Genomic DNA, 25,260 nt, shown 5'->3' on the forward strand with positions numbered 1-25,260 from the left:
GAAGCTCCGAGGGGCTACTTCTGACTTCTACGCTGAACCACTTTGACAGCATCTCTGCTAAACTGACATCATCCTGATCTCCCATGTTCCTTCAGTCCTGCTTGTAAGAAAACAAATTTGTTGGCATTTTTTAAGTACCCTTTTAAAAAATACTTGAGAATGTCACACATTAGTCAAGTTAACATATAAAAAAAATGCAGCAGGAGAATAAAGCGTTTGCTTTTCCACGATACGTTCCGTGTTTTCAGTCAAAGACGTTGGATGGCATTTTAAATGCCACTGGGCGGGCATCACGTCATATAGGCTCCAGTCCATACACGTGGATAGTTTATAACCCTAGTCACCAAAATAAATCCTTGGTAAATGACACCATCCATAGAGCAGTGTGTGGTGTATGTGCCTGTCATCAGAGACAAACAGGGCAGTAAGCCTGATTTATCCTTAGTTGCGCATCGTGTCTTGCACCGAAAATAGCCGATCTAACGCGCTTGTAGATCGGCTATTTTCAGTGCAAGAAGACACTGGCGCGCAATTGGGTATAAATCAGGCATAAGGCATCAGTATGACCAGCAAGGCCTCCAGGTGTGTCATTCAGTGACGGCACTGATGTTAACAGTGTTGGACGCTGGGCTACCTGTTCACTCACAGGTGACAGGAAACCCCACCGTTGAGAGGCACATAGATATAGTTTTCATTAGTCCCAAATGGAGGACAATTGGTGATCTGGGTGGCAGGGTGGCCTCGTGGTTAGAATGATGGTCCCATAATGGAAACGTCCAGGTTCAAGCTTAACTGCAGCCATTTGTCCCGTCCAAGTGCCCTTGAGCAAGACACCAATCCTATACCCACTCTCTCCAAGTTGCTCTGCATAAGAGCATCAGCTAAACGACTATGTAAAATATAACGCCTAATTTATACTTCGCTGTACGACCGCGTCGCTCGCTGGAAAGAACTGATTTTCAACTAAATAAATGGCAAGCCACAGTTGTACGACAAAGTATAAATGAGGTTCAACTCTCCAAGAATCCTCTCCAGTGCAAGCATTTTCAGACAGCAATGGCAGCGGTCCCGAGCTTAGTTGGGGATTACTTGTCATTCCACAGTGTTACAGTACTCCAATAAGATAATTTAACATTTAGTGGGTGACATGATAAACGATTGTACAGCCAAACGCTGAAAGCAATTCGTGGTTTTCAGATTTGCCTCTTGTTTCAAGAAGCTATGTGGCATTTGTCGTAAAAATATGGCACTATGCTTCACTTGGACACAGTATATACTGTATGTATTTACAGTGTATGTATAAGTATATATATATATATATATATATATATATATATATATATATATATATATATATATATATATATACATATATATATATATGTAAATATATATATATACACACATATATATATATATATACATATATATATATATGTAAATATATATATATACACACATATATACACACACACACACACACACACACACACACACACATATATATGCACACACACACACACGTATATACTGATGTTTTACGCGTACATAAGCAAAACAAAAAAGAAATTAATTATAACAGCAGATAGGAACTCTAGTTCTTTGGTTACCCCTGACGTCTTATAATGACTTCGATATCAATGTTAACAGTAGTACATTCTTAATGTTCATGTCTCAGATTACACTGCTTTGAGACTTAACAGAGGATGCATTGTCTTAAAAAAATATGACGAAATCATCAACATCTCTCTGTGACACAATTGTAAGGAGAAAAAAAAGTTTGTGGATAATTTCATCTGGAATTCGCAGTTAAAAGTTAACTTCTCTATCAAAAATAACACTGTAGAAAAGTCGGATATGTGCATAGTGAATCTTTCAGTGGCCAGTGATGAGGATATGCCTTCAGGAAATGCACAGGTCAGATAACACTGAAAGCAGACAACGCTAAAAGATCAAAGTCAGCTCCGAGATTTGAGGGAGTTGAATGAGATGGCGGAAGAGGAGGCCATCTTGGACTTGGTTGGACCCCAGCACATGGTCCAGGCAGGAGATCCTCTAATGGATCAGAGTGTGGGGTTCTGTTTCCATAGATGGTGGTCCTCTGGTTAGACGAGATGGCTTCACGAACACTCCATGGCCCGGAGGACAGCGGAAGTAGACTCTGCCTTGGACAGTCCCATTGTGCTTACCTATGGACAGACACAACATCATTGATTTGAGGTGTGCATGTACAGTATGAGTGTGTGTACATACATACTTATACTAGGGGTGTCAAACCAGATGTGGCTCGCGAAGGTGTCCTATACGGCCAGCAAGATGATTTGGGGAGGAAGAACATTTTTCACCCTTTGGCTAATAGCAGACACAAATTGTGTGTGGCTTACCGGCTTTCCCTATGCAGAGGCTAGCATGACATGAAGCATTTCTATTGCTATATAATATGTGTAAAACAGGTTTTCATCATGAACTTAGAGGGCTGCTTCAGTTCATCTTGTGATAGCAGATGTAAGCACGGCGCATTCCAACTACGCCATTCTCACTGCAGTGGGGGTCTGTATGTTTTAGTCTGAAGAAGAACTAAGACACTCAAAACATCACCTTGGTGGTAATCCAATCAATTAACTATGAGAGCATGATCCAGTACATGGACTCATGGCTTTTAGTCTGTTTGTTATAACCACGCACCCAGCATCATAATTTTTTATGATTGGGAGCTGTATATAAAAGGTGCAATTGTGTAACCTACATTTACAATATTTTTTCGTTATTTTTATGTGTGCCTGCTGTGTTTGATTTGAAATGGTTTATTAGTGGGCCTACCAAAACAACCAAATAGCATCATATTTTTATACTCTCATCACAACTTTCTTGTAGCCTATGAATAGTTAATACTGCTCATACAATTAATGCTGGCTAGGTAATGTTCTTCATAGGAATCTAAATTCGTAAAGTGAAAAATGTAGCAGTTATAGCAGAGAGTGTGACACGTGAAAGCAGGTTGGAAACAACTGGTTTGGACCGCACAAAGTCAAACTTTGCACAATCAGGCACAAATGTGACCCAAAATAAGTTTGAAATTGCCCCCCTCTGGAATATTCTGTGTACAGACAACTGCCAAGACCTATAACATTAACCACATTAACCCTGGTGGCTTAATTGGGGTTAAGTGGATAATTAGATAAGATTCAATAAGATGCACAATATATTATTCACCCATCATATAACAGCATAACACCCCCCAAATATGAATAGAGACCTACCCACAGCCAGGTCCAGCTGCACCCCCACCCAGATGCCCTTAGCAAACTCCACTCCTCCAACATAGTGGACCATTCCTCTCCTCTTCCCCACCCACACCTGCTCCCCGGGGGCCATCCAGTCAGGCAGCTGGGCCACGGGTGTGTTCTCGTCCCCACTGGAGTCCCCAGAGGGCTCCGCGCTGCTGGGGTTCGGGCTGGGACAGGGACTCCCGTGGGGCAGATCCCCCTGGGCCGGCTCCTGGATAGGAGGCTCTCCCCCTCCTCCTCGCCGAGCCGGGGAGGACAACGAGGGAGGGGTGGGAGCTGATGTGGTGACTGGGGACGAGGCTGGGCTTAAGGCCGACGCTGGAGGCGTGACTGGGTCTTGAACCGGCGCTGCGGTCGGGCAGGGGACAGCTGCACTCGCACTCTCTTTCCCGCGGTGACAGTTGCACACAGCAGCCAGGGCATTTCCAGGGATAGATGTGTCGATAACAGAGGCTTCCTCACAGGCCTGCTGGCTGCTGTTGGCGTGCATCTCCGCAGCCTCCTCTTTCACATCTTTCCCCGAAGACGAGTCCAAACCCTCCTGTGGCCAGGCCTCTGCAAAGTGTGCCAGGTCCCCTTCTCCGATGCCATCGTCAGCACCTTTAAAGTCAGAGAACTCTTGGCTGACACTGAGAACACAGGGGGATGCATGCTGCTGCACTCCGCCCTCACTGCTGTTAGGAATAACCAAGGGAGAGGATGCCGGGGAGGCAGGCACAGCTTGGACCCCACAACCGGAGGAGGAAGAGGAGGGAGGGTGGTGGCTATTACTTCTGAGCTGGGTGCAGCCTTTCCCTGCGGAACAGGAGAGGGAATCGTCCTTTTCGGGGGCCCCGGCGGCGGAGCTGATGTGGTCCGAGCTCTCGCTGGCGCTGAACGGGATGTCGGACAACGTGGCGTTGGAGGCGCTGTGTGAGAAGTAGCCACTGGTACAGCTGCTGGCCGTGGGGCTACGAGGCACCTCTCTGTCCCCTCCCACGCCGGCATGGGGCAGAGAGGAAGCGGGCTTCAGCTCGAAGCGGGAGCAGAGTGCCCCCTCCTGGCCCTCCAGGGTGGCGTTGTACACCTCGAAGTTGGCAAATTCCTCCGGGATGTAGACCTGGAGGCTGTCGTAGTCCTGAGAGCCTTGATCCAGAGTCAGCGCCAAGTCTGTCTCCTCATCCTCTGAGTCCTGCTGTCGCCACACACACACACACACACACACACACACACACACACACACACACACACACACACACACACACACACACACACACACACACACACACACACACACACACACACACACACACACACACACACACACACACACACACACACACACACACACACACACACGTTTCTGTGGTGGATATGGAGTTGAAATGTTTTGCTGATGATCAAAGAGAAATAAACTACTGTCACTGATGGAAATCTTGTATGTAAAGTGTTCTCATAACAGGTTTTAACGGTTATTAATTAACAGTTTTGTACATACAAGGTTTCCAACTGACAGCAACAACATCCTGATAAGGAACAAACGTCCTTCAGGCTAATATCCCATTGAGAAGATTTTTTTTTTAACTGTTCAAAGTCTCATCCAATGAAATACCACGTTTGTATTAGTTGAGAGTAGTTAAACCCTGTGGCCTAGCATACTGTAGGCTTTGACTCTCTGGGTGAGGTATAGAAAAATGGCTACCCATTCATTCCAATTAAATCTTCTCACTTAGTGCATGAAAAAGTTTCTGCTACAGATGTAGTAAACTGGGGTTAGGGTTAGGCAGGCATAGCAGACAAATGTACGTGCCAGTATCACGTGCCAGTATGTCAACGGGGGGCGCCGATAGCTGAGTGGTTAAGGCGTGTACAACATACTGTAGGCTCTGATGCCTGACAGCGTGTTCAATTCCCGCCCAGCTGCGCCCAGCTTAGAGTTTGCTGCGTGTCAGCGAATATTTTGTATCATACTATTCATATAGTTTATGGCTCGTTCATACAGGTTCATACCTTTATTTGCGGTGAAGTCGAACTCGTTACATAATAATGATGTTCTGTGTGGATGTACTCATGACACAAACACTAGTGTGAAAAAACATATTTTCAGGCTAATTAATTGACGCTCCCTAACTAATGCTCCCAGTGTGTAATGACCTTTTAAGGCCAATTCGTGATTTGTGCGACAAGTGCTGCTTGACTCTGTCGAGCCACTTTCTGTGTTTGAGCATTCATGCTTTATGCGACAGCGCTGTGCCGTCTCTATGGTAACGAAAGTGTGCATCACTTAATAGCTCTTCAAAGCTGCCCCCGTGTTGACAACATTTGTAAACGAAGTACTGTAGTGCTCTACATTTCCATAGCGACGGACAGCAACAGACTCCCCTTACCAACCAAGAATATTAGACAGCATTTTACAACAACATCTGTGAGCTTTCATGGTTCTTGAGGTATGCGACAGAGGTCTTCTGAGACAATTGTTTTCTTTTCTTTCTCCTGTTGACGTTACTTTTGTTGTTTGGTGTGTCGAGCGACACATTCAGCACAAAGCATGAATTGGCCAGAAGTGTGTGAGACATTGACAGTCGTGTGAGGCTGTGATTTACAGTAGTGTGTGAGACATTTTACAGTAGTGTGTGAGACACTTACAGTAGTGTGTGGCTGTGTGTCAGATTTACAGTAGTGTGTGTGTGTGTGTGTGTCTGTGTGAGACTTGCAGCAGTGTGTGACACATTTTACAGTAGTGTCTGTCAGTGTGTGAGACTTACAGCAGTGTGGGAGACACTTACAGTAGTGTGTGTCTGTGTGTGAGACTTACAGCAGTGTGGGAGACACTTACAGTAGTGTATGGCTGTGTGTGGCAGAGCTGTCTGCTGGTGGGGATGGAGGTGGGGATGGTGGTGGAGGAGGTGGAGGTGGAAGGCTTGCAGTGGCCCTCGCTGCCTGCCCTGGGTCTGCGCCAGGGGCAGGGAGGGGGGAGCAGTGCAGGGCTGTCCACGCATGAGCGCATGCTCTGCAGATGGGGGTCAGAACAACAGCACACACTTCACACACACAGAGCATGCAGTGGAGCCGGGCAGGTTAGTGTCACACTTAGTAGCATGCATGTAACATTTAATGACGATTGGAATGTCTTGTTAGTGTGTGTATAATGGTTGGGGAACAGCCACAAGGTGCTAACTATTTAAACGATGAGGAGTTGAAGAGGCCGATTGGATGGAATCTTAATTAATGAAAACCGTATCAGATTCAGAAGATTTAGAGGAATACTTTTTTTCAACCTCCATAACTTTATGGGTAGGAGGAATTATCGATACGCCAATCAAAGCACTCCACAGATTGTCCACACAGGGATGTAGTTGCACGGACTTCAACGAGACTAAAGGTCTTGCGTTCTTGCTTGGATCCACAGGATCACACTTCTCTTGTGATGAATACACAGACATGCTCTGCAAATGCTCATGTCTAACATTTGTAACAAACCAAACCTCTTTAAAACGTTTGACAATTCAGTGCTTCCTAACTGTACTTCATTGTACTGACTTGGAGTGCACTGTTCATTAATATATGCTGTCCCTCTCAAATAAACAAATACAGTATAAAGTAATTGTTTTTAGACCTCCTGCTTCTATGGACATGCTGCACATGGGGCACACATGCATTAGGAGGCATGGCTTGCCATAAACAATAATGGTGGCCCAGTTGACGCATTGCTCCAGCAGCCAATGCAGTATCTACATGTACGGTATATGTATCTGTGTGTCAACAGACCTTAAGAGCCCCATGGCTACCACGGCTAAAACTATAGTCACTCACTCTCCCCTCTGCCACAGTGACTTCTGGGTATTGTAGGACCAGTCAGCAAAGTTACATTTTTAGAGTGGGACAGAACAATTTTGTTCACTCAGCAGTGGAGTATTTATTTCTTGAACAGCCTCTACTGAGGAATGCCTTCAGTGGAACTACAACTGAGTCATTTAGAGTTATTCACCTGAGAGTGAGACTCAGTTCTGTTACATAGTATGTCTAGTTAGGAGTTTATGGCTATTCCCGGTTGAAGTCATGCTCCTGCAAGTCATGCCAGTCCAATCCAGTCAACTTCAGTGTAAGATTAACACTTGTTTCTTCATTCACAGAACAGTACAGCCATTATAATCAGCATAATTAGACAGCTATAAAGGACAAGTCTTTTTGGAGGCGTGTCCGTCGCACATGTCAGTTTGCATATTAAGGAACATACAGTTATTAGAAGTAACTTATTTTAATGGAGGCAAAACACAAGGATGAACAAAAGATGTGAAAAAATAAACAAGATTCAGGAGGGGGGAAAACTGGAAGAAATCACGAGACAACAAGGACAAGGCAATACAAAAGGAGAGGAGTAAAGAGGAAAGGAAGAGGGGACTGAGACAAATAACACAAGAGAGGTGAATGTGTCCCTGCTTACCTCCTGGCCCAACAGCGGTCGCGCCTCCAGGACCTTCTTCGTCTTGTTCTCCTCCCGGACGGGCAGCAGGGACTTGAGGAACTTGGGTGGCTGAGGGGAGAGCACCTTGAACGGACTGGAGTTGAAGAAGGTGGGGCTTTCTGGAACCAGACCTGAGTACAGACAAAGAAGAGTTTGATTGTCTACAGGTGTTTACAGTTACTGCCCGCACAGAGTACAAAACACTGACGTTGGCCTACAAAGCAACCAAAGGTATGGCACCCCTACAACCCCCCCCCCCCCCCCCCCCTCTCAGATCAGCTAACACAGGGAAGCTGTCAGAACCTTCGCTAAAATATCCGGGACAACGCTCCACACGTCTCAGACTCTTCTCCCTCCTGGCTCCCAAACTATGGAATGAAATCTTCTGCCGTAATCTGAAGACTCACCTCTTCAGACTCCATCTCAGCATAGCACTTGCCCTAGCCTTGACGACCTTGCAGGATTATGCAAAGGCTAAAATGTAACTTAGATATCATGTTATGTAGACAGATGCCAGATCATTGTTGGCCTGGCATCCTATAGTGTGTATAGTTTCAATGTAGGCTGATGATAGGTTCTTGGTTTACGTATGTATTCATTATTATTAGATTATTGGTTTACTATGTATTACTTTATTATTAAATTACTATTTCTATGCATTTTATGTATTATGTGTATTGTGATGTATTAGGATGTATTATCTTGTGTCCTTGCTTACTGTAAATCGCTCTGGATTATGAGCGTCTGCTAAATGCCTAAACTGTAAACCTCAGTAATCCATTTCCCAGGGGTCAAGCAGCGCATTGCAAAGGGGGATAGACGCCCTTGTTCTCGGCTGATACCGACTTGAAAAGTGGCACAGTGCCTGTTCCATACAGTATATAATCCAACACACTCATGCTTTCTCTGGAGTTTACCGTGGTTCTCCTTGTTTTTAACAGGTGTGCTGCAACAGGATCCATCCTGGAGGGTGCATTCAGAGCTGTCCGTGTGAGAGTCACAACGGCCCTATGTGGTGAAATGGAGATTATTACAAATTTGCACCAACATAATAAAGTTCGCATTTCAAATAATGGCATGCAACACACGTTTCACTTGCTGGTTCATCAATGTTGTCTGTTCTTTGCTAAATCGTTTAATTCTAACTTGTATAATGTAATTCATTGCACATCCCTTTGGTCAAGTGACACTTGACCAAGTTTCACTACATTCTCTGTATTAATGGTGTACAAACAAAGGTTTGTTTTAAATTCTTCACACTAGGATTTTACTTACCTTACAGTCTTCATCCTCACAGCCTGTTAGGTCGATTTTACTACAGGAGGACTGAGAAAAAGTAATGAGTATTGTATGAATGTTAATATATATCACCATACACTAAAACTTAATTTATAATCCATGGCCATCACACACTGGTGTCACTTGCCGAAAATTACTTTTCGCCAAGTGACACCGTCACACTCTCATTAATTCGGCTTAATTCCTCATTGTCATATACGCAATACGCCCATAATGTACTATTATTCAGACGGAAGCACTGAGAGGGGTTCTTACATGTTGTACATTGGGAGTGCTGATGCTTCTTCTGAGGTGTCTGCCTTTGACAGAGAGCGCTTCTTTCACCGTCACCGCCTGGAGACATTAAAACAAACACAGCCTTTAGTGCACGTTTCTGGGATCTTTAAACTAATCATTTTTAAAGGCATCTCCACTTCATCAGCTCCAACTCAGAAATCGTGTTAGGTGTGTGTGTGTGTACACAAACGTGAGTGCACAGGCATGCATATGCACTAGGCAAAACACTAGGCATCTGGTTGACTGTTAGGATAGGCTAATACAGTTAGCTATCATCAACCAATTTAGTGTAACGTAATGATGGAACTTTGGGTAGTTTGGGGGGAGAGAAACACGCAAAATAATATGATAAATACTGTATAATAATATGTATTTCTCAGCCTACCAGCTACTGGACATTACAGCTAGTTACATAAGCTAAAAGCTGACCAACAAGGATTCTTTTAAACCAAAAACCTAGCTTCCCTATTCTGGGGTCGAACATTTGTCGAAAATAGCCGATCTCCAACGCGTCGTGTTGTGACAGATTGTGAGCTTGTAGATCAGTTATTTTCAGCGAAGAGTTTTAGTGTAGAGGGGGAAAAGGAGCAGTATAAAGCCCTGAGGGGGCCAGGGCTCTATACCCTACAGTATATACCCTAAGTCAGAGGTCTTCAACAGGGGGTCCGCGACCCCTAGGGGGTCCGTGGAGGTACTGCAGGGGTCCGTGAAATTGTTGTTTGATTAAACAATATTTTTGTTTAAAAAATAAAAAACATTCATTTTTTCCCCAAAAAAATTCAAATTATCTTTAAACATAACATGAATCCACCATATTTTAGCAAACAGATAAATGGAAGCACAATGCACAATAACATGGTATGTTTATACATATTTTGTAGAGAAAGGTCCTTTTTGCACAACTACTGGGACATGCGAGTTGCAACAATTTTTTCATGTTTAGACATATAAAACACAATTTTATACATAAGTATACAATATATGTGGTAGCCACCCCTACCCTACGAGGTAGGGGGTCCCTGCTCCATCTCCCCAACAGTTTGGGGGTCCCTGGCCTGAAAAGGTTGAAGACCCCTGCCCTAAGTATATAGGGTTTAAGTGCTTAAATGGTATCAGAAGTTGATATGGGTCGGAACCATTGAAACAGTCTATAATCAGTGGTTCTCAAAGTGGAGTCCGGGGACCCCCAGGCGTCCTTGAGGGGGTTCCAGGGGGTCCCCAGTTAAATGATTGATAGTTAGGAACTAAATGGACCCTTACGGCTCTGGCGGGTCCATTTGGGTCCAATTGTACACTCTCTGAGTTAATGGGGGTCCAGGGGCTAATGCATACCAAACTGGGGCTCCTTGAAAAAAAAAACGGTTGGTCCATGTTACCTGTCGTAACTTCTCCAGACTGAGGATGTTCTCCACCTCCAGGACCCCCCGTGTGTATTTCTCTATGTACGTCTCTCCGTCTTTCAGCTCCTCGCACTCCCCGCGGGCGGCCATGAGCGCCAGGGTCTCCCTCTCTTCTGGTTCTTCTGAGGCCTGCAGCATATTAAGCATGATGAGTCACACATTGTTGAATATTCCCCTATAATGACATGCCCAAATTAGGGACGTCAGTTTGAAAGTTCTGTACACTATGTGTTTGTGTATGTGTATGCTCAAGCAGCAGCCTGGGTACTGTACCTTTGGTATGTTAGACACAATCTCATAAGTGACTCCACAGGAGTAAAGTGTGTTCTTTAGGGACATTCTCCTCTTCAGACTCTGAGTGAAGCTCTGTGGGAGACAAAGCATTTCACAACCCGAACAGTACATGAGCCAGTCGTTAAATAGACACAATCTGCACTGCTATGTGGCAACAGTATTGGCTAATCGTGTTTTTTATATTGGTACATCCCTAGATAAAATAGGCAATTAATAGCATTTTACTATTACACTGAAAGATCCTTAGCAGTGAGAAGTGTACAAATGGAACCAAATGGACACTTACTGTATGGGTCAATTTGGTTCCATTTGTACACTCCTCTGAGTTAGATTATCACTGGGAATTTGCTGTGTATCAATATCAGACAATGTTTTACTCATCTGCCAGCTAATGGTATTAGCCATTGTTTGCGGTATACTGTCCTCCAGTATTTATTAGTGAAGCCACCTGTTTGTTGTAGATGTTGACAGCGATCCTCTTCCGGAGCACCAGCTCCATGGAGGCAGGGTGGCTGAGCTGCACGGTGGCTTTGATGATCAGGTAGATGCGTTCGTTGGGCGAGGTGACCCGGTTCAGGTGGACCGAGTCGTGGATCGATGAGTCCCAGGAGCACACCGCTGACACCTTCACATTTAGTGACATTGGGTGCAACAGTTATTCGAACTAATCGAATTAATCCATTTAAAAATAGATCTTGGGGGAAAATCTTTACATTTAGCTTTTTTATCCCAAATTATTTTAATTAATTAATTGCAAAAATGGTCGATCTAGAAGCTCACCTCCATACTCGCTGCCCAACATGGCACACTAATGTGTAAAACTAGTAAGGACAGTTGCCTGCAGTGCTTAATTTGTCATTTATTCGGTGCCGGAGCTGATGAATCCGACTAAAAGTCAAATTAAGCCCTGTTTGCCCGTCTTATAGATATTCTTGTGCGCAGTCACTGAATGGATAAAAATGATACGTGTCTTCCTATAGAGGGGTTTCTGCGCAACAAGGGGGCAGAAAGCAACACTCTTTACAGCATATCTGGAATTCATTTTTCTAGTTTGAGACGGACTTGAGGTCATGTGATCAAGCACTGCAGCTCGCTGCTTTAGCCGACGATAATCACACACAGCTTATCAGCACTTGAATGCACACACACACACACACACACCCCCAGTGATGTTTGTAAACAAGAAAACCATCTATGGAATGATACCAAGGCCACAACCAGAGGAGCATAACAAATGCAATGACAATTTAGCACAGTAGAGGGCGGAAATTATTACTGTCAAGTCAACATTTAGATCTATCCTCAGGGATCAATAAAATTGTCTAAATAGACCCTTAAGTTAAAGGTCTATAACTCTCAGAGTTATAGGGGTCCTTGAAATTCAAAGGTTTGAGAACCACTGTAACAGTGTATTCATGATCATAAGTGCTACTTATTATAAGCAGTATTTATTACCACTACTCCATAGTTGCTTTGGACGAACAAGATTATAGGAGTACCCTTTACGGCCTGCAGGGGGCAGTGAGGGACAAGCCATGTGTCTTACCTCCTCGTCACTGTGTCGGTTGATGGGCAGGTAGAAGAACTGGCTGCCATGCTCCTTGGGTAGGATGGAGTTAACTCCTGCAGCGTGGGGCCCAGTCAGCTGATCATTTACTGTCAGGTTATCCGCTGAAAACACAAGAGACAGTCATGGACATAAGTTTGTGTTTACAGGAACTGGAGAGAAGCAGTGGAAGACCAAAATGACTGTAATAGATGTGCAAGACTCACCATTTAAGTCCAAGTACAGAACAGGGATGTGAGCCTCCATTCCAACAGGCGGCGTCCTGGTAGAATCAATAGAGCTTAGATTAAAAACAATATGAATGCTAGACTAGTACCCTGTATTGTTTTTTTTCTCCCGAGGATGGCTGTGGAAGACCTACCAACTCTTCCCTTCCCAAACTCAAAACTAACCTAAAATAATTCCTGTCGTCACAATGCTAGTGAACATGGTTTAACTCCTTGAACGCCTCTTGAATCCTCTGACCCCCACCCCTGAACAGCCGACGGCCTCGAGTGTCCACAAGCTAGCCGTCTGAGTTGGCAAGCTGTGGAATAATTTATCACATGCATAACTTCTCACAGGACTATTTTAGAGTTAGGTCTGAGGTTAGGAAGAAAGTAGTCAATAGAGGTCAACTGAACAATATAGTCCCTGACATAAGCACAGCAAACCGTGTGTGTGTGTGTGTGTGTGTGTGTGTGTGTGTGTGTGTGTGTGTGTGTGTGTGTGTGTGTGTGTGTGTGTGTGTGTGTGTGTGTGTGTGTGTGTGTGTGTACCAGTGTGCAGGGGCTCCAGGGATGCCACTGCCAGGTGCAGGGACGAGCACAGCGTTTCTCTCTTCTGTCAGGCCCACCCACTGCTCCACCAGCCGAGCCTCTCGTTCCACATCCTCCTCTGACTTCTCTGGAGACACACAGACAAAGGACAGCATATTACCCACACACACACACACACATGAAGATGTCCTCTAAGCACTGACTTCCTTTTATTATAGGCTGAAGCTGTCCGTCCATAGCTGTCTAGCTACAAACCAGAGAGCACCGAGCAATCTTACACCAGAATCAGAATCATCTTTATTGTCACATCACAGGTTTACAGAAGTAAAAAGGTGGGTGGAATTCGTTTTCGTGCATAGTTCCCATCGTATTGTTATTTCCATAGAAAAAAAGAAAGGGAAGAAGAAGAAGGGGGGGGGGCAAGGAGATCAATCAAAGAAAACAAACAAATTATCTACATATTTACACATAGTACCTGAGATAAGACATAAAGGTGCGTGAGCATAGCAGCAGATGTATACTGTGCATGATATACTTGTGAACGTTAGTTAAGGTGCTAAAAAAAAAGAAGACAAAAGTCAGTGCGTTGTACATGGGATTAAGGTGCAAAATGTCAGCGCGCGTCGACCGCATAATCCACATAAGGTAGACTGACACTGGTATATGTATCCGCAAGTAGGTCCAAGGAAGAGCAAAGGTCTGAGACCAGCCTGACGACACCACCATGGAGGAACGTGAGTGTGACACTTTTAAACTTCCACATGTAAACACTGGATGTATTAAAAGAATGTTCAGGGATGACATGCAGTAAAGCACCTCGTTCGGATTTGAACCAGGGTCAGCTGCAGGAAGGAGTATAGCCTTATTTGGACTATATGGTAAGCGCTCGTATTCGGTGACCCACCCAATTATATAGGAAGTATTTAATTAAAACATATAAACCTGTGTTATTGCCCTAGTAATCACTCTAATACTGTACATGTAAATGCTTCAATGAAATGATTAATTAGATAATTAGTAGGGGTGTGCCGACTAATTTCACGAAACGATACGATACGATATTGGGCTCATAACTTCGATACGATTTCGATACGATACGATACGCACTTTTTTATTATGAAAATATAAATAAAGCAAATAATATATATAAAAAAGCAAATGCAAACAAATAATTCTGTTTTTGCATTATTCAGACATGCAAACTTGTAGCTTTTCAGCTACAATAGCCGTTTTGAATCCAAATAGGGCAATAGTGTGACACCTGACCCGAAAAAAAAAACATGTTGTCACCCTTTTCACCTCGGGCTGTTTGCATGCCTGATTATTATTATTGTAAAAAAAAAAAAAAAAAAAAGTTTTTATTTTCAAAACGATATTTTTTTCCCCCAAAACGATACATATCGTCACAAAAACGTATCGCGATATATCGCGGGACGATATATCGGCACACCCCTAATAATTAGTAATGGGTATACTTATGAATGCAAACACACTCATTGGACCTCGATAGAACGCCCTGCAGTTCCTAGCAGAGGTGATCCAGGACACTCACCTTGCTTGTTGATGATCTTCTTGATCTGCTCGTCCAGGTATTCCCTCCGTTTGACGAGCGCCTCTGACCAGCGCTCACGCACGCAGTTCAGGTCCTCCTCCTGGTGCCAAAGAGAGGACAGAGTCAGGACCTGCCTCGCTGCAGCAGAACATCAGCAGTAAAGGTTAGGCTTCAGGTTAGCTTGTGTGTCTCAAGGAGTTTCATTGGGTTTCCTGTTGGTGAGCGCCTTAGTAATAAAGCCACTGTCAGATCCTCACGGTCTTTATTGTTGGCTGGTAAAATAAAGATTATGGTGGGACTAGCAGCAAACTCCTCCTGCCAACCCGACCCCACGCACTCACGCTCACACACGCACGCTCACACACTCACGCACACACGCACACACTCACACACACACACACACACACACACACACACACACCCCCAATCCCATTCAAATGTGCGCATGCATGCATGCATGCTTCCGTGCACCACACAAGCACACTCTTACACGCAGGGACGGACAGCCACCCAGGATCCTACCTGTTTGCATGGCAGGAATCTGTCAGAGGGACCCCCACAAAGTACAGACCTAGATCAACTGTTATATTAGGTCCCAAAGCCAATCAAACCCCTCCAGAACAAAAAAAACAAGGTGCCAACCAGTGGTGGACAAAGTACTTAACCCGAGTACTTGAGTCAAAGTATACGTACTCAAATATTACTCCACTAACTTTCACTCGACTAAAAGTGAAAGTTGCTCTATCAAATTTGTACTTGAGTTAAAGTACTGGAGTACTTGGTTTTTACTTACTACTATTACTTTGTAATACAAATTACAAAGTACAGTTTCTTTTTAACATCAATGCATTGCTGAATTGAAATTTTCCCCAAAATTCTACGATTTTCCAGACTTTTTTCTGAAATATCAATAGTGAAAATAGCCGATCTACAGGCTCACAATGCGTTGTGATGTGACACGTTGTGAGCTTATAGATCTGCTAATTTCACCATTTGAAATAGGGCTTAAGTGGTTAATTCATAACATACTTTTTCCCTTCCTAGAAATGTAGTGAAGTGAAAAGAAAAATACAATATTTGTCTTTGAAATGTAGTCGAGTGAAAGTATCCAAAGAAATACAAGTTAAGTACATACTCACACTTGTGTACGGTACTCAAGTAAACGTACTTAGTTACTGTCCACCACTGCTGCCAACTGACCCGCACCATGCAAAGAAGTGTAAGTCATACCGCCATGCAAGTGCCCAGAGTGACTGATCCTGCAGCTCTTCAGCAGCAGCAGGCAGACAGTAGTAAGTTAGTGTGCAATAATGTGAGGGAAGGGAATGGAGAGGGGGGGGGGGGTGTGCTCAGTGCCCATAGCAGGCAGCCTCCTGGCTCAGACATGGGTGGGTACAGTGTGTGTGGAGTAACAGTGCGTATGTTGCCACCAAAGACTGGTCCGTTTGGGTTGATAATTACAGTTATCAGAAATCATCCACGTGTGGAAGCTAGTGTTTAGTAAAAGCACTCCTTTAGTTGTTCGAGAGGCACCGCCCTCTTTGCCTCCCGCCCCGGATTGCCCGTCCCACCCCCCTTGCCTGCAAACACACGGCCAGCGTTTGGTTTGCTGTCATGCCTCGGAGTGACCTATAGGGGGCAGTGGCGGCAGTGGGCTGAGCATGTACCTGATAACTATCCATAGCGTCCTCCTCCTCTCTCTGGCAGGACAGAACACACTCAGTCAATCAACGAGGAGCAGGTTGAACGTACCACATGCCATGACAGCACACACTTCACACCTACAGTCACTTAGTTAAAACCACTTGGACCCTACCATACCTATTCTGGGGGGAAGCTGCGACAAAAATAGCAGATCTACAAGCTCACAATGCGTCGCAACACGACGTGTTGGGAGCTTGAAGATAGGCTATTTTAAGTGAAGAGATCTGGTGTAGAGGGGAAAAGAGCAGCTAAGTAGAGAGCAAACTCACGTCAGGTTTACTAAGTATAGAGGGTTTAAGGATTTTATACTTTGTCGTATGGTGGTGTCACACTGCGAAAGTAGCCGAGCAACAAGCTCACAACACGTTGCAATGTGACGTGTCGTGAGCTTGTTGATCTGCTATTTTAGCAATTTTTCGAAAGAAAATTAGGACATTTTCGCCTATAATAATAATTATGCCCCAAATAGGTACTCCAGGTTGAGAGTGGTTAGCTGTAAAGGTAGTAGCGGCCGTCAGACTCGAGAGACCATGGCACACTTCTTTTTATCCAGCAGTAATTAGTTTTTGTTTTAAAATATGGCAGTTTTATTTGAACATTTTGCATGATATATAACTTAACCAATATATGATTACAAAAACATCATTGAATTAATATTCTATCAAACGATTAATCAAGTATTTCATGAATGATTTCACCCCTACAATCCATAACCAGTCCACCTTAACCCATTCAATCCGAGAACGCATCTGTGTCATCTTAGATTTTAGCTATAACCATTATTTTATACTTTGGCTATTCAAAAATAGCCAAAGAAATCTAAAATTACAGAGAAGCGTTCCCGGTTTAAATGGGATAAGGAAGCTGGGACTTGGTGCTACACAAGTGTGGAAGGGGTGTTCCCCTGCGTTAAACTGCTATCTAGAATCCATCAATACAAATGCACTCTGGATGCATGTGAGCAGTTCCGTCATCCGATCTAGAGAGCGACAGTAATGGAGCTCTAACATGATTCCATACATTCCTCACCTTCCATTAGATTTACAACCCGCCAACCTCATGATGTACTCATGACATTAGACCCATGGAAGATTTAACATACCTTCTTTTTACATATCGTCTCTGTCCAAAACAGTTACTTTTCAGATTTCAAATTCAAAAATATAAAAAGGTAGCAGATCAGGTAGCAGATCGACAATCGTGTGTGTGTGTGCGTACACACTGTTGTCTGCTTGATTGTAAATGTTTGTGTTGTGTGTGTGTGTGTGTGTGTGTGTGTGTGTGTGTGTGTATACAAGGCACATCTCTCTGTTGCATGTGTATGCATGAGTGTGTGCAGCTCCCACTGACCTGGTAGCTGTCTAGGGGTCTCTGGAGCTTGGTGGAGCGGGGAGACACACAGCCAATAGACACAGACAACATGGCCTCCACCAGCAGAGGCAACGTGCCTGAGTGTTGGACTGGTTTCACACACACCTGCAGCCTCCGTGAGTGACCCTGCAGACATAAACACTCCCTCGTTAATCTCTCCCTCTTGTGAGTCACTCAATTGGTTTCAACTCAGTGGTTCTAAAAAAAAAAAGAAGTCCTGTCTTATTGATAAGTATTTGGCCTTGGATCCCCATTTGAAAAGATGATGTGCCGGGATCCGCATAAGACAAAATGTTGTTGTTAAAAGTTTTCAAAAACATTTCACGATTTTTCCATGTTTCAAAAATAGCAGATCTACAAATCACCGTACCGTGACACACTGTGAGCTTGTAGATCTGTTATTGTAGTTATTGTAGATCTATAGCCAAAATATAAAAAGGGTTAAACTGTTTCTCATTTTGCTGGGGATCAACAGGGGTTCCTCGCTGGGGATCCTCGGACCCCTAAAACCACTGCTCTAACTCACAGTATCATTAATGTATGCTTCAAGAGCATGACTCTCAACTGGTTTTTAACTTATCCTTTAACTTATGATCAACTCAAATGGTTCAGGGACACTTCGACACATAAACTGGGCAGAACCGGGGTGTAAAGTGGTGACTTTCTGATTACCAGACAGCCTCTCTACCCACTAAGCTACAGTCTAAGCTATTATCAATTATCATCATCATCATCTTATATAGGGCCTTTTCCCTTACCTGTCGCAGCTGGAAGACTCCCCCTGTGCTGAGGTCCTTTCCAGGATGCATTTCAACGTCTGAGTACTCCCCCTGTTCGTTCAGCTCCTGAATGGACACCCACATCTCGATTCTCCGAGACACCTCACTCCACCTGGAAGAACACACCACAGCACAGTGTGTTGAAGATGACTACACTTCCTGCTGTTCCTCAGCGAACTAGCTCATGTGTCTGTGAGTGTGTGTGTCAGTGTACAGTGTAAAATTGAGAGATATTGATAAGGCTGAGTGATAAACACACCTGTCTTGGAGCGTGCGCGTCTTGGCCTGCAGTGCGTCCAGCTCCCAGGGGGACCGTCCGTTCCCGGCACAGCGATGACCCCATACTTCTATGGCCAAGGCACCGTCTGATATGAACTCCAAAAACTCATCTGTCACGTGCACCATATAGTCCTGCAGAGAGAATCACGTGCAACATAGTTCATGTGATGGAATCAAACAAATCACAATACTGCTACTGAAGGTCTGTGCCAAATCACACACTAACTGACTGAGCCCTTAGGAAGACTTTGAAGTCTGTACTGCATCCACTTAAAAACCCATTTAATCATGCAAATAAAGTAATCAATCCAGTCAATCAAGGAAAAGGATCTTCCCCAGACAGCAGAGGGTGCTGTTGGCATAGTCGATACCTTGCAGTTGTCAAAGCGGACAGTGAACTGTGCCTCTGGCGATCGAGGGGAGGGCGTGTCAGGGCTGACCATGGGAGGGGCCACGGTGGGCTCGGCGTACTCCCAGAAGGTGTACTGGCAGAACACAAAGTTGGACAGGTTGAGAGGCAGCCCTGTGGCCTCCCGAATCCGCACCTACAGCACAGAGAATAGGAAACACAGCATGAAGTATATTTTACAATTTAGGCTTTTAGCCCGAAGCTCTTATCTAGAGCAACTGAGTACAATCGCTGCAGTTGCTATATAACACTATAATTATAATATACACAGCCTTTATTTGCCCTGGGTGAGCTGAGAAGATGATAAAAGGAGCTGAGGGAGGGAGATGATTGATCAGCTGCTATATGCTGGTATAGCAGCTGACCAGTCAGCTCAAGCTAAAGTGCAACCATGTGCTGAGCATTCACTGCCGAAGGAACTCACCATGTCAAACATGTAATGTTGTGATTTATGAGAGTTGTGCTTATCTATGTACTATACTGTGCTCCATTGTAATCCAATGATAGTTTTGTGTCTCACAAATGCAAAATACCAAATAAAATCTCATATGAACCTCATAACCTTCCTTTCTTCTCTTACTAGGACTCCTGCATCTCGTTACAGGTAATGGTGTGCATTAACTTCTACCTAGTCTTTCAAGACAAACTCCCACCAAATGCTTCTGCCTAACGCTCTGTACTTTGGAAGCTCTAAAAATTAGTAGAACATAACTTTCGTTTTGCGTTTTGCAGTGGCGTAAATACTGGAAACCAAATTAGTCGAAGCCTATCTAGCAAGCTGCTTAGCAGAAATAGAAATTCTACAATCTATTTTAAAGATATTTAAAAAAATATTTTTGTGAACAATGTGTTGTGATTGGTCGAATACCCTTCCAGCCTGAAGAGCAGATGACAAGCTTAAAGGTAGGGTAAGTGATATTTTTGGGTTAAAACAATAAGTATTTTGTTAAAAGGTTAAAGCACTATATTCTGATAGTAATCATTGCTATAGAGTGTTTGTTCAGTAACAGGGGTCTCCCCGTCTCTCCAGCCCTTTAACACATTGACTGCCAGAGTTTATTCATAATGTACTCACCCCTGTGCCAGCAATTTGTGTGTTTTTTAATTTTTTTGTTTTGTAATTTTTCATTCAAATACATTCTCTGATTGTGTTGTCAAGCACCTACGATTGTTCCACCAGTAGAGAGCAGCACATCCAAACATTGATCACCTCGCTCACCCCCTCCCAAACAGGCCCATGTCATATCCGGTCATTCAAAGGATGTGACGTTTTCGACAATTCCCGGCCCGCTGATCGGCCTGAAAACGACGTGATACACTACGACGATGACTGTTAGTCACCCGGACCAAAGAAAATAGAAGTTGAGCTGTCCGTTTGTCTTTTATACCGTGTGAAAAACCGTGTTTTTCCTTATTCTGGCCGAAAATCACCGGAGAAAAACAGCGTGACCCGGAAATGAATTTTTTTTTTTACATCCGGCTCCGGGTGAGTGTGACGTAAGTGGAAAACGAAAGTGTTGATGAGAAATAAACACAGCCGTGCGATCACAGATTAAACAATGAAAATTCAAAAGAACGTGTCAACTCGTTCTTAGGAATCCTGGCACTCAAGCGATGGATTTGAAAGAACGTGTTGACGCGATCTTGGCACTGTATGTGTTAATAAACAGAAAATACATTTTCCGGTAGGTGTCAAAATCTCAGCCAATCAGGAGAAAGTACCAATTTTTAAGCTTCATTTTTATAGTGTTCCAGTTCCAATTTTGCCTGCTCATTTCTTAGTGTCATCACTTCCAATTTCACTTGTTTAATCTATATCCTGATTGAGTTCTCTATCCTAGATAAAATTGGAAATGAAACTGAAACTGAAACAAAAATGCATTTTCTGTTTTATAAAGAGCTGGAGAGACAAGGAGACTCCTTTTACTGAATAAACACTCTATAGCAATGAGTACTATCAGAATATAAAGCTATTTAACACTTATTTTAACCAAAGAAAATCGCTTACCCTACCTTTAATGTTCTCAACCTTTACCAGGCGGGATTACAGACTGTCTGTAGCATTCTAAGATTGTGGAAGAGATAGTCTGCCTAGAGACAATATATTCTACTGCATCAACCTCATGCATGGCAATGAAGTTGAAGTGTGAGTTCTGATACAAATGTATTCCAACAGCATACTGTACAGTATGGGTGGCATAGAGCAGGGGTTTCCAAAGTGTTTCAGCTCAATACAAGCTCACAACACGTCACAGTCTCACAAAGCGACACATTGTCAGCTTGTAGATCTGCTATTTCCACAATTTTGTTGAGGATGAAGATTTGTTTTTAAAATTATTTCGAAAAATGTTTGAAATTCGTTAAGCGACAATCTTCGCCTAGCGACCCACTGTGAGCTTGTAGATTGGCTATTTTCGGTATTCCTCGTACGATGAAGTATGGGCTTAAGTGGTTAAACAATAATTTTGCTGGGGACACCCTGGAACCCCCTCAAGGAACCCTAGGGGTCCTCAGACCCCCACATTGCGTACCACTGGTCTATACGCCCTCCCGATCATAGACCAGAAGAGGAGGTCGGCTGCAGATAGATACTATAGCTAATAAAGCTAGGTTCTTACCCTGCAGGTGAGCCTCTTGGCCATGTGGACGATCTCTCCATTGGTGTCCATCACCTCGTAACAGCTGCTCTCGCTGGAGTTCTCCGAGGAGTCGTCACCGCCGGCCAGCCGCTCAGGCACCGCTCCGCTGACCCTCATCAGCTCAACATGAAGCCTGCCTGCTACCTGTTGGTCATGAGTGAGGAGAGGAAAAAACATGTGCTCTAAAACAGTGATTCTCAATCTTTTTTTCATTTCAAGGACCCCAGTTTGATCTAATGTTTGACCTCTCGGACCCATCGTAAACTCTTTGGTTTTAACCCATTAAGACCTGAGGCGATTCTTTAAAAAAAATCTAAATCCTAACAGTTTTTGGAATAAAATCAAAAAAGAAAATCAACATTTTTCAAAAATAGCAGATCTACAAGCTCATAGCGCGGCACTCGGTGCCGCGCTATGAGCTTGTATATCTGCTATTTTTGAATAGCCAAAGAGAAAAAAAGTGACACAGACGCGTTCCCGGTCTTAATGGGTTAATTCAACTCTGAGAGCGTACAAATGGAACCAACCGGACACGTAAGTCTGTTGGTTCCATTTGTACTCTCTCAGAGTCACAGACCCGTAACTCCTCAAAGACCCCTGGCCTGGGGGGTCCCCGGACCACATATTGAGATAAATATTGTGGGAAAACAGACATGTGGTGTACAGTATATATACTGTACCATGTGTCTATAATGGGCAGAGCTGTGGTCTAAAAAGCCAAAGATGCAAAAAAAATATACATGGCTCCATCTGAACCTCATTATTCAATATCTCTAGTATTCAATACTTTAGTTTGACTGCTCCCTGAAGGTATACTACTCTATTTTGAATAGAAATGGCACAATAATACATTTTCTTCCCCAAATGTTCGCCTATCATGACATTCCCAGAATAGGGACGCAAGGGTTAAACTAGTCTGGGAGTGGGGACTCATGCAAGAATATCAGACTGGTTTGGTTTGATGTCTCTTTAGTCTTGGCTCGTGTAGTGCCTGCTACGTAATAACACACCACACACTACCAGGGTCTCGATGGGGCTGTGGAAGAGGAGATTTGAAACATACTGTAGCACTTGTTACGGCCTGGAGAGCTTCAGAAACCTCAGTTTAATCCACTCGTCCAACACCAACAATGAACCCAGACACTGGAACAGACAGTTCTACTCTAACGCTCATGAGAAATGTAGTTAGTAAAACATAATCTATCCACAGACAGAACAGCACTGGCTGTAATTTACGTGACATGGAACAATACACCAATCATGGCAAGATCGCTGTGAGTTATATACATGTTACCCACATGAACGCTAGTCTGATGCAGTGGTGGAAAGTAAGTACATTTACTTAAGTACTGTACTTAAGTACAATTTTGAGGTATTTTTACTTTACTGGAGTATTTCCAATTTTCTGTACTTTTATTTTTACGCCACTACAATTATTTGAAAACTTTAGTTACTAGTTACTTTGTAGATTTTGATTATTATTACAAAACATACATTAACCACTTCAGCCCTATATACATTTAGGCCATTTGAAAATAGCCGATCTATAAGCTCACAATGCATTGCGATGCATTGTGAGCTTGTAGATCTGCTATTTTCAAAAGATTTGTATACATTTGAAAACTTGAAATGGGACATTCTGCACAGTGAGCACTTTTACTTTTGGTACTTTAAGTACATTTTGATGCCAATACTTTTGTACTTTTACTCAAGTACATTTTGAATTCCGGACTTTCACTTGTAATAGAGTATTTCTACGTTGCAGTATTGCAGGCCCACCTCAGCATACGTGACCGTGTGTGCCCAACGGGCACGGCTTGGCAGGAAACCGTTTCACAGCGACATGCACTTGACCCGGACATAGCGATCTTGATCAACTCAACCAATTAGGACACAATAGCTACTTCACAACAACAGTGTTGGTGTGACTATGATGTGAGAGTAGATTGACGTAGGTTGAAGTTCTTGCCGGTAAGCCTGTCACAATTATTACATAATCGCCTAATCGCAATTATTTGAGATAATCACATATTTTTTTTGCATACTCGTTGAAAAATGTTCATATATTTTCAATATATTTTTCAATAGAATAGCTCAACAGCGGCTATTTCCACTATTCATGTTTGTTTTTTTTAAGTATAAAGTTATTAAATGATGTTAGTTATTTGTCATATCTGCCCTGTGCACCTTTTGTTTATGAAGACTAAAAGTCAAAAAGAAATGTAATTTTTATTCATAATGTTCAACAACAGAAATGCAATTAAATCGCAATTATTTGAGTGACAATTAATCGTCAAGTAAAATGTCATAATTGTGACAGCCGTACTTGCAGGTACTCAACCTTCATACTGTTCCCCTCCAGTCCCCAGCTCCACTTTACTAAGTCTAGAGGGTTTAAGTGGTCAAAAAGCCACAGGTCTGCATTGGTCACAAACACAATGGAACAATTTAGAAGCATTTTTTAAGCAAACTAACTGTTGTTTATGTTGAGATAATGTTAGCAGATGTAAATGCGGTCGTGATGGGTTGTATCTGGGTTTTGGAGGCAGCTGCGGTCCCCTTCATCCCGCACTGTGTACCGGCACTGAATCCTTTAGTGCAGGGGTCTTCAACAGGGGGTCCGGGACCCCTAGGGGGTCCTCAGAGTTACTACAGGGGGTCCTCCAAATCATTGTGTGATGGGAACCCCCCCCCCCTTTTTTTTATATGAACCACTTGAACCCTAGCATCCCTATTCTTAGTGGAACATAAGCCGAAAATAGTTTGGTGTAGAGGGAAAAAAGAGCAGACCAAATACACACTGAAAGGTCAAGTTTACTAAGTATTGAAAATTTAAGTGGTTAATTATCAACATACGCTGATGATAGTGGTTTCAAACAAGTCTATGAAGCTATCTATGAAATCTATGAAAAAGTTTAATCTGCAAAACAATCTGTAGTAGTAGTAGTCTGTAGTGGGGGGTCCCTGCTTCATCTCTCTCTCAGCTAAGGGGTCCTTGGCCTGAAAAACATATAAACCCCTGCTTTAGTGGCATGGAGTACTAGATTAGTACTAGATTGTACCGGCCTGCAGTACTTTTACCGCTGTTTTTACGTGGATAGATTACCAACTACAAAGCAATTTGATAAGTCTGCATTTGAGGCTGGAGCCTTCTGGCTTGTGGGCCAGGGAACAGGAGCTTTGTAAGTGCCTAGCAGTAGAT

General features: G+C 43.5%; 2 protein-coding genes across 6 annotated transcripts in view; one reads left to right on the forward strand and one right to left on the reverse strand.

The window, feature by feature from the left end:
* The window catches only part of plekhg6 (pleckstrin homology domain containing, family G (with RhoGef domain) member 6), a 343,569-nt gene that overhangs the window by 80,267 nt on the left and 238,042 nt on the right, over nt 1-25,260 (forward strand). The gene's annotated exons all lie outside the window — the stretch shown is intronic.
* The window catches only part of kif13a (kinesin family member 13A), a 90,789-nt gene continuing 66,994 nt past the window's right edge, over nt 1,466-25,260 (reverse strand). For 2 of the 5 annotated variants that reach the window (XM_080427309.1, XM_080427313.1), the window contains 20 exons: nt 22,038-22,202; nt 19,382-19,555; nt 18,991-19,142; nt 18,711-18,843; nt 17,932-18,078; nt 16,545-16,577; nt 14,878-14,977; nt 13,326-13,452; nt 12,774-12,829; nt 12,547-12,671; nt 11,449-11,625; nt 10,980-11,072; nt 10,683-10,835; nt 9,286-9,363; nt 9,007-9,057; nt 8,649-8,739; nt 7,711-7,862; nt 6,082-6,276; nt 3,261-4,461; nt 1,466-2,189 (listed from right to left, as the gene is read on the reverse strand). In XM_080427309.1, the coding sequence (XP_080283435.1) occupies nt 2,056-2,189; nt 3,261-4,461; nt 6,082-6,276; nt 7,711-7,862; nt 8,649-8,739; nt 9,007-9,057; nt 9,286-9,363; nt 10,683-10,835; nt 10,980-11,072; nt 11,449-11,625; nt 12,547-12,671; nt 12,774-12,829; nt 13,326-13,452; nt 14,878-14,977; nt 16,545-16,577; nt 17,932-18,078; nt 18,711-18,843; nt 18,991-19,142; nt 19,382-19,555; nt 22,038-22,202 (3,537 nt within the window). In that variant the 3' untranslated portion in view covers nt 1,466-2,055. The remainder of the gene's footprint in view (nt 2,190-3,260; nt 4,462-6,081; nt 6,277-7,710; nt 7,863-8,648; nt 8,740-9,006; nt 9,058-9,285; nt 9,364-10,682; nt 10,836-10,979; nt 11,073-11,448; nt 11,626-12,546; nt 12,672-12,773; nt 12,830-13,325; nt 13,453-14,877; nt 14,978-16,544; nt 16,578-17,931; nt 18,079-18,710; nt 18,844-18,990; nt 19,143-19,381; nt 19,556-22,037; nt 22,203-25,260) is intronic. The other 3 variants (XM_080427311.1, XM_080427310.1, XM_080427312.1) reach the window with 3 other exon arrangements.

Source organism: Gymnoscopelus braueri (assembly GCF_963280865.1).
Source record: "Gymnoscopelus braueri genome assembly, chromosome: 4".
Taxonomy (NCBI): domain Eukaryota; kingdom Metazoa; phylum Chordata; class Actinopteri; order Myctophiformes; family Myctophidae; genus Gymnoscopelus; species Gymnoscopelus braueri.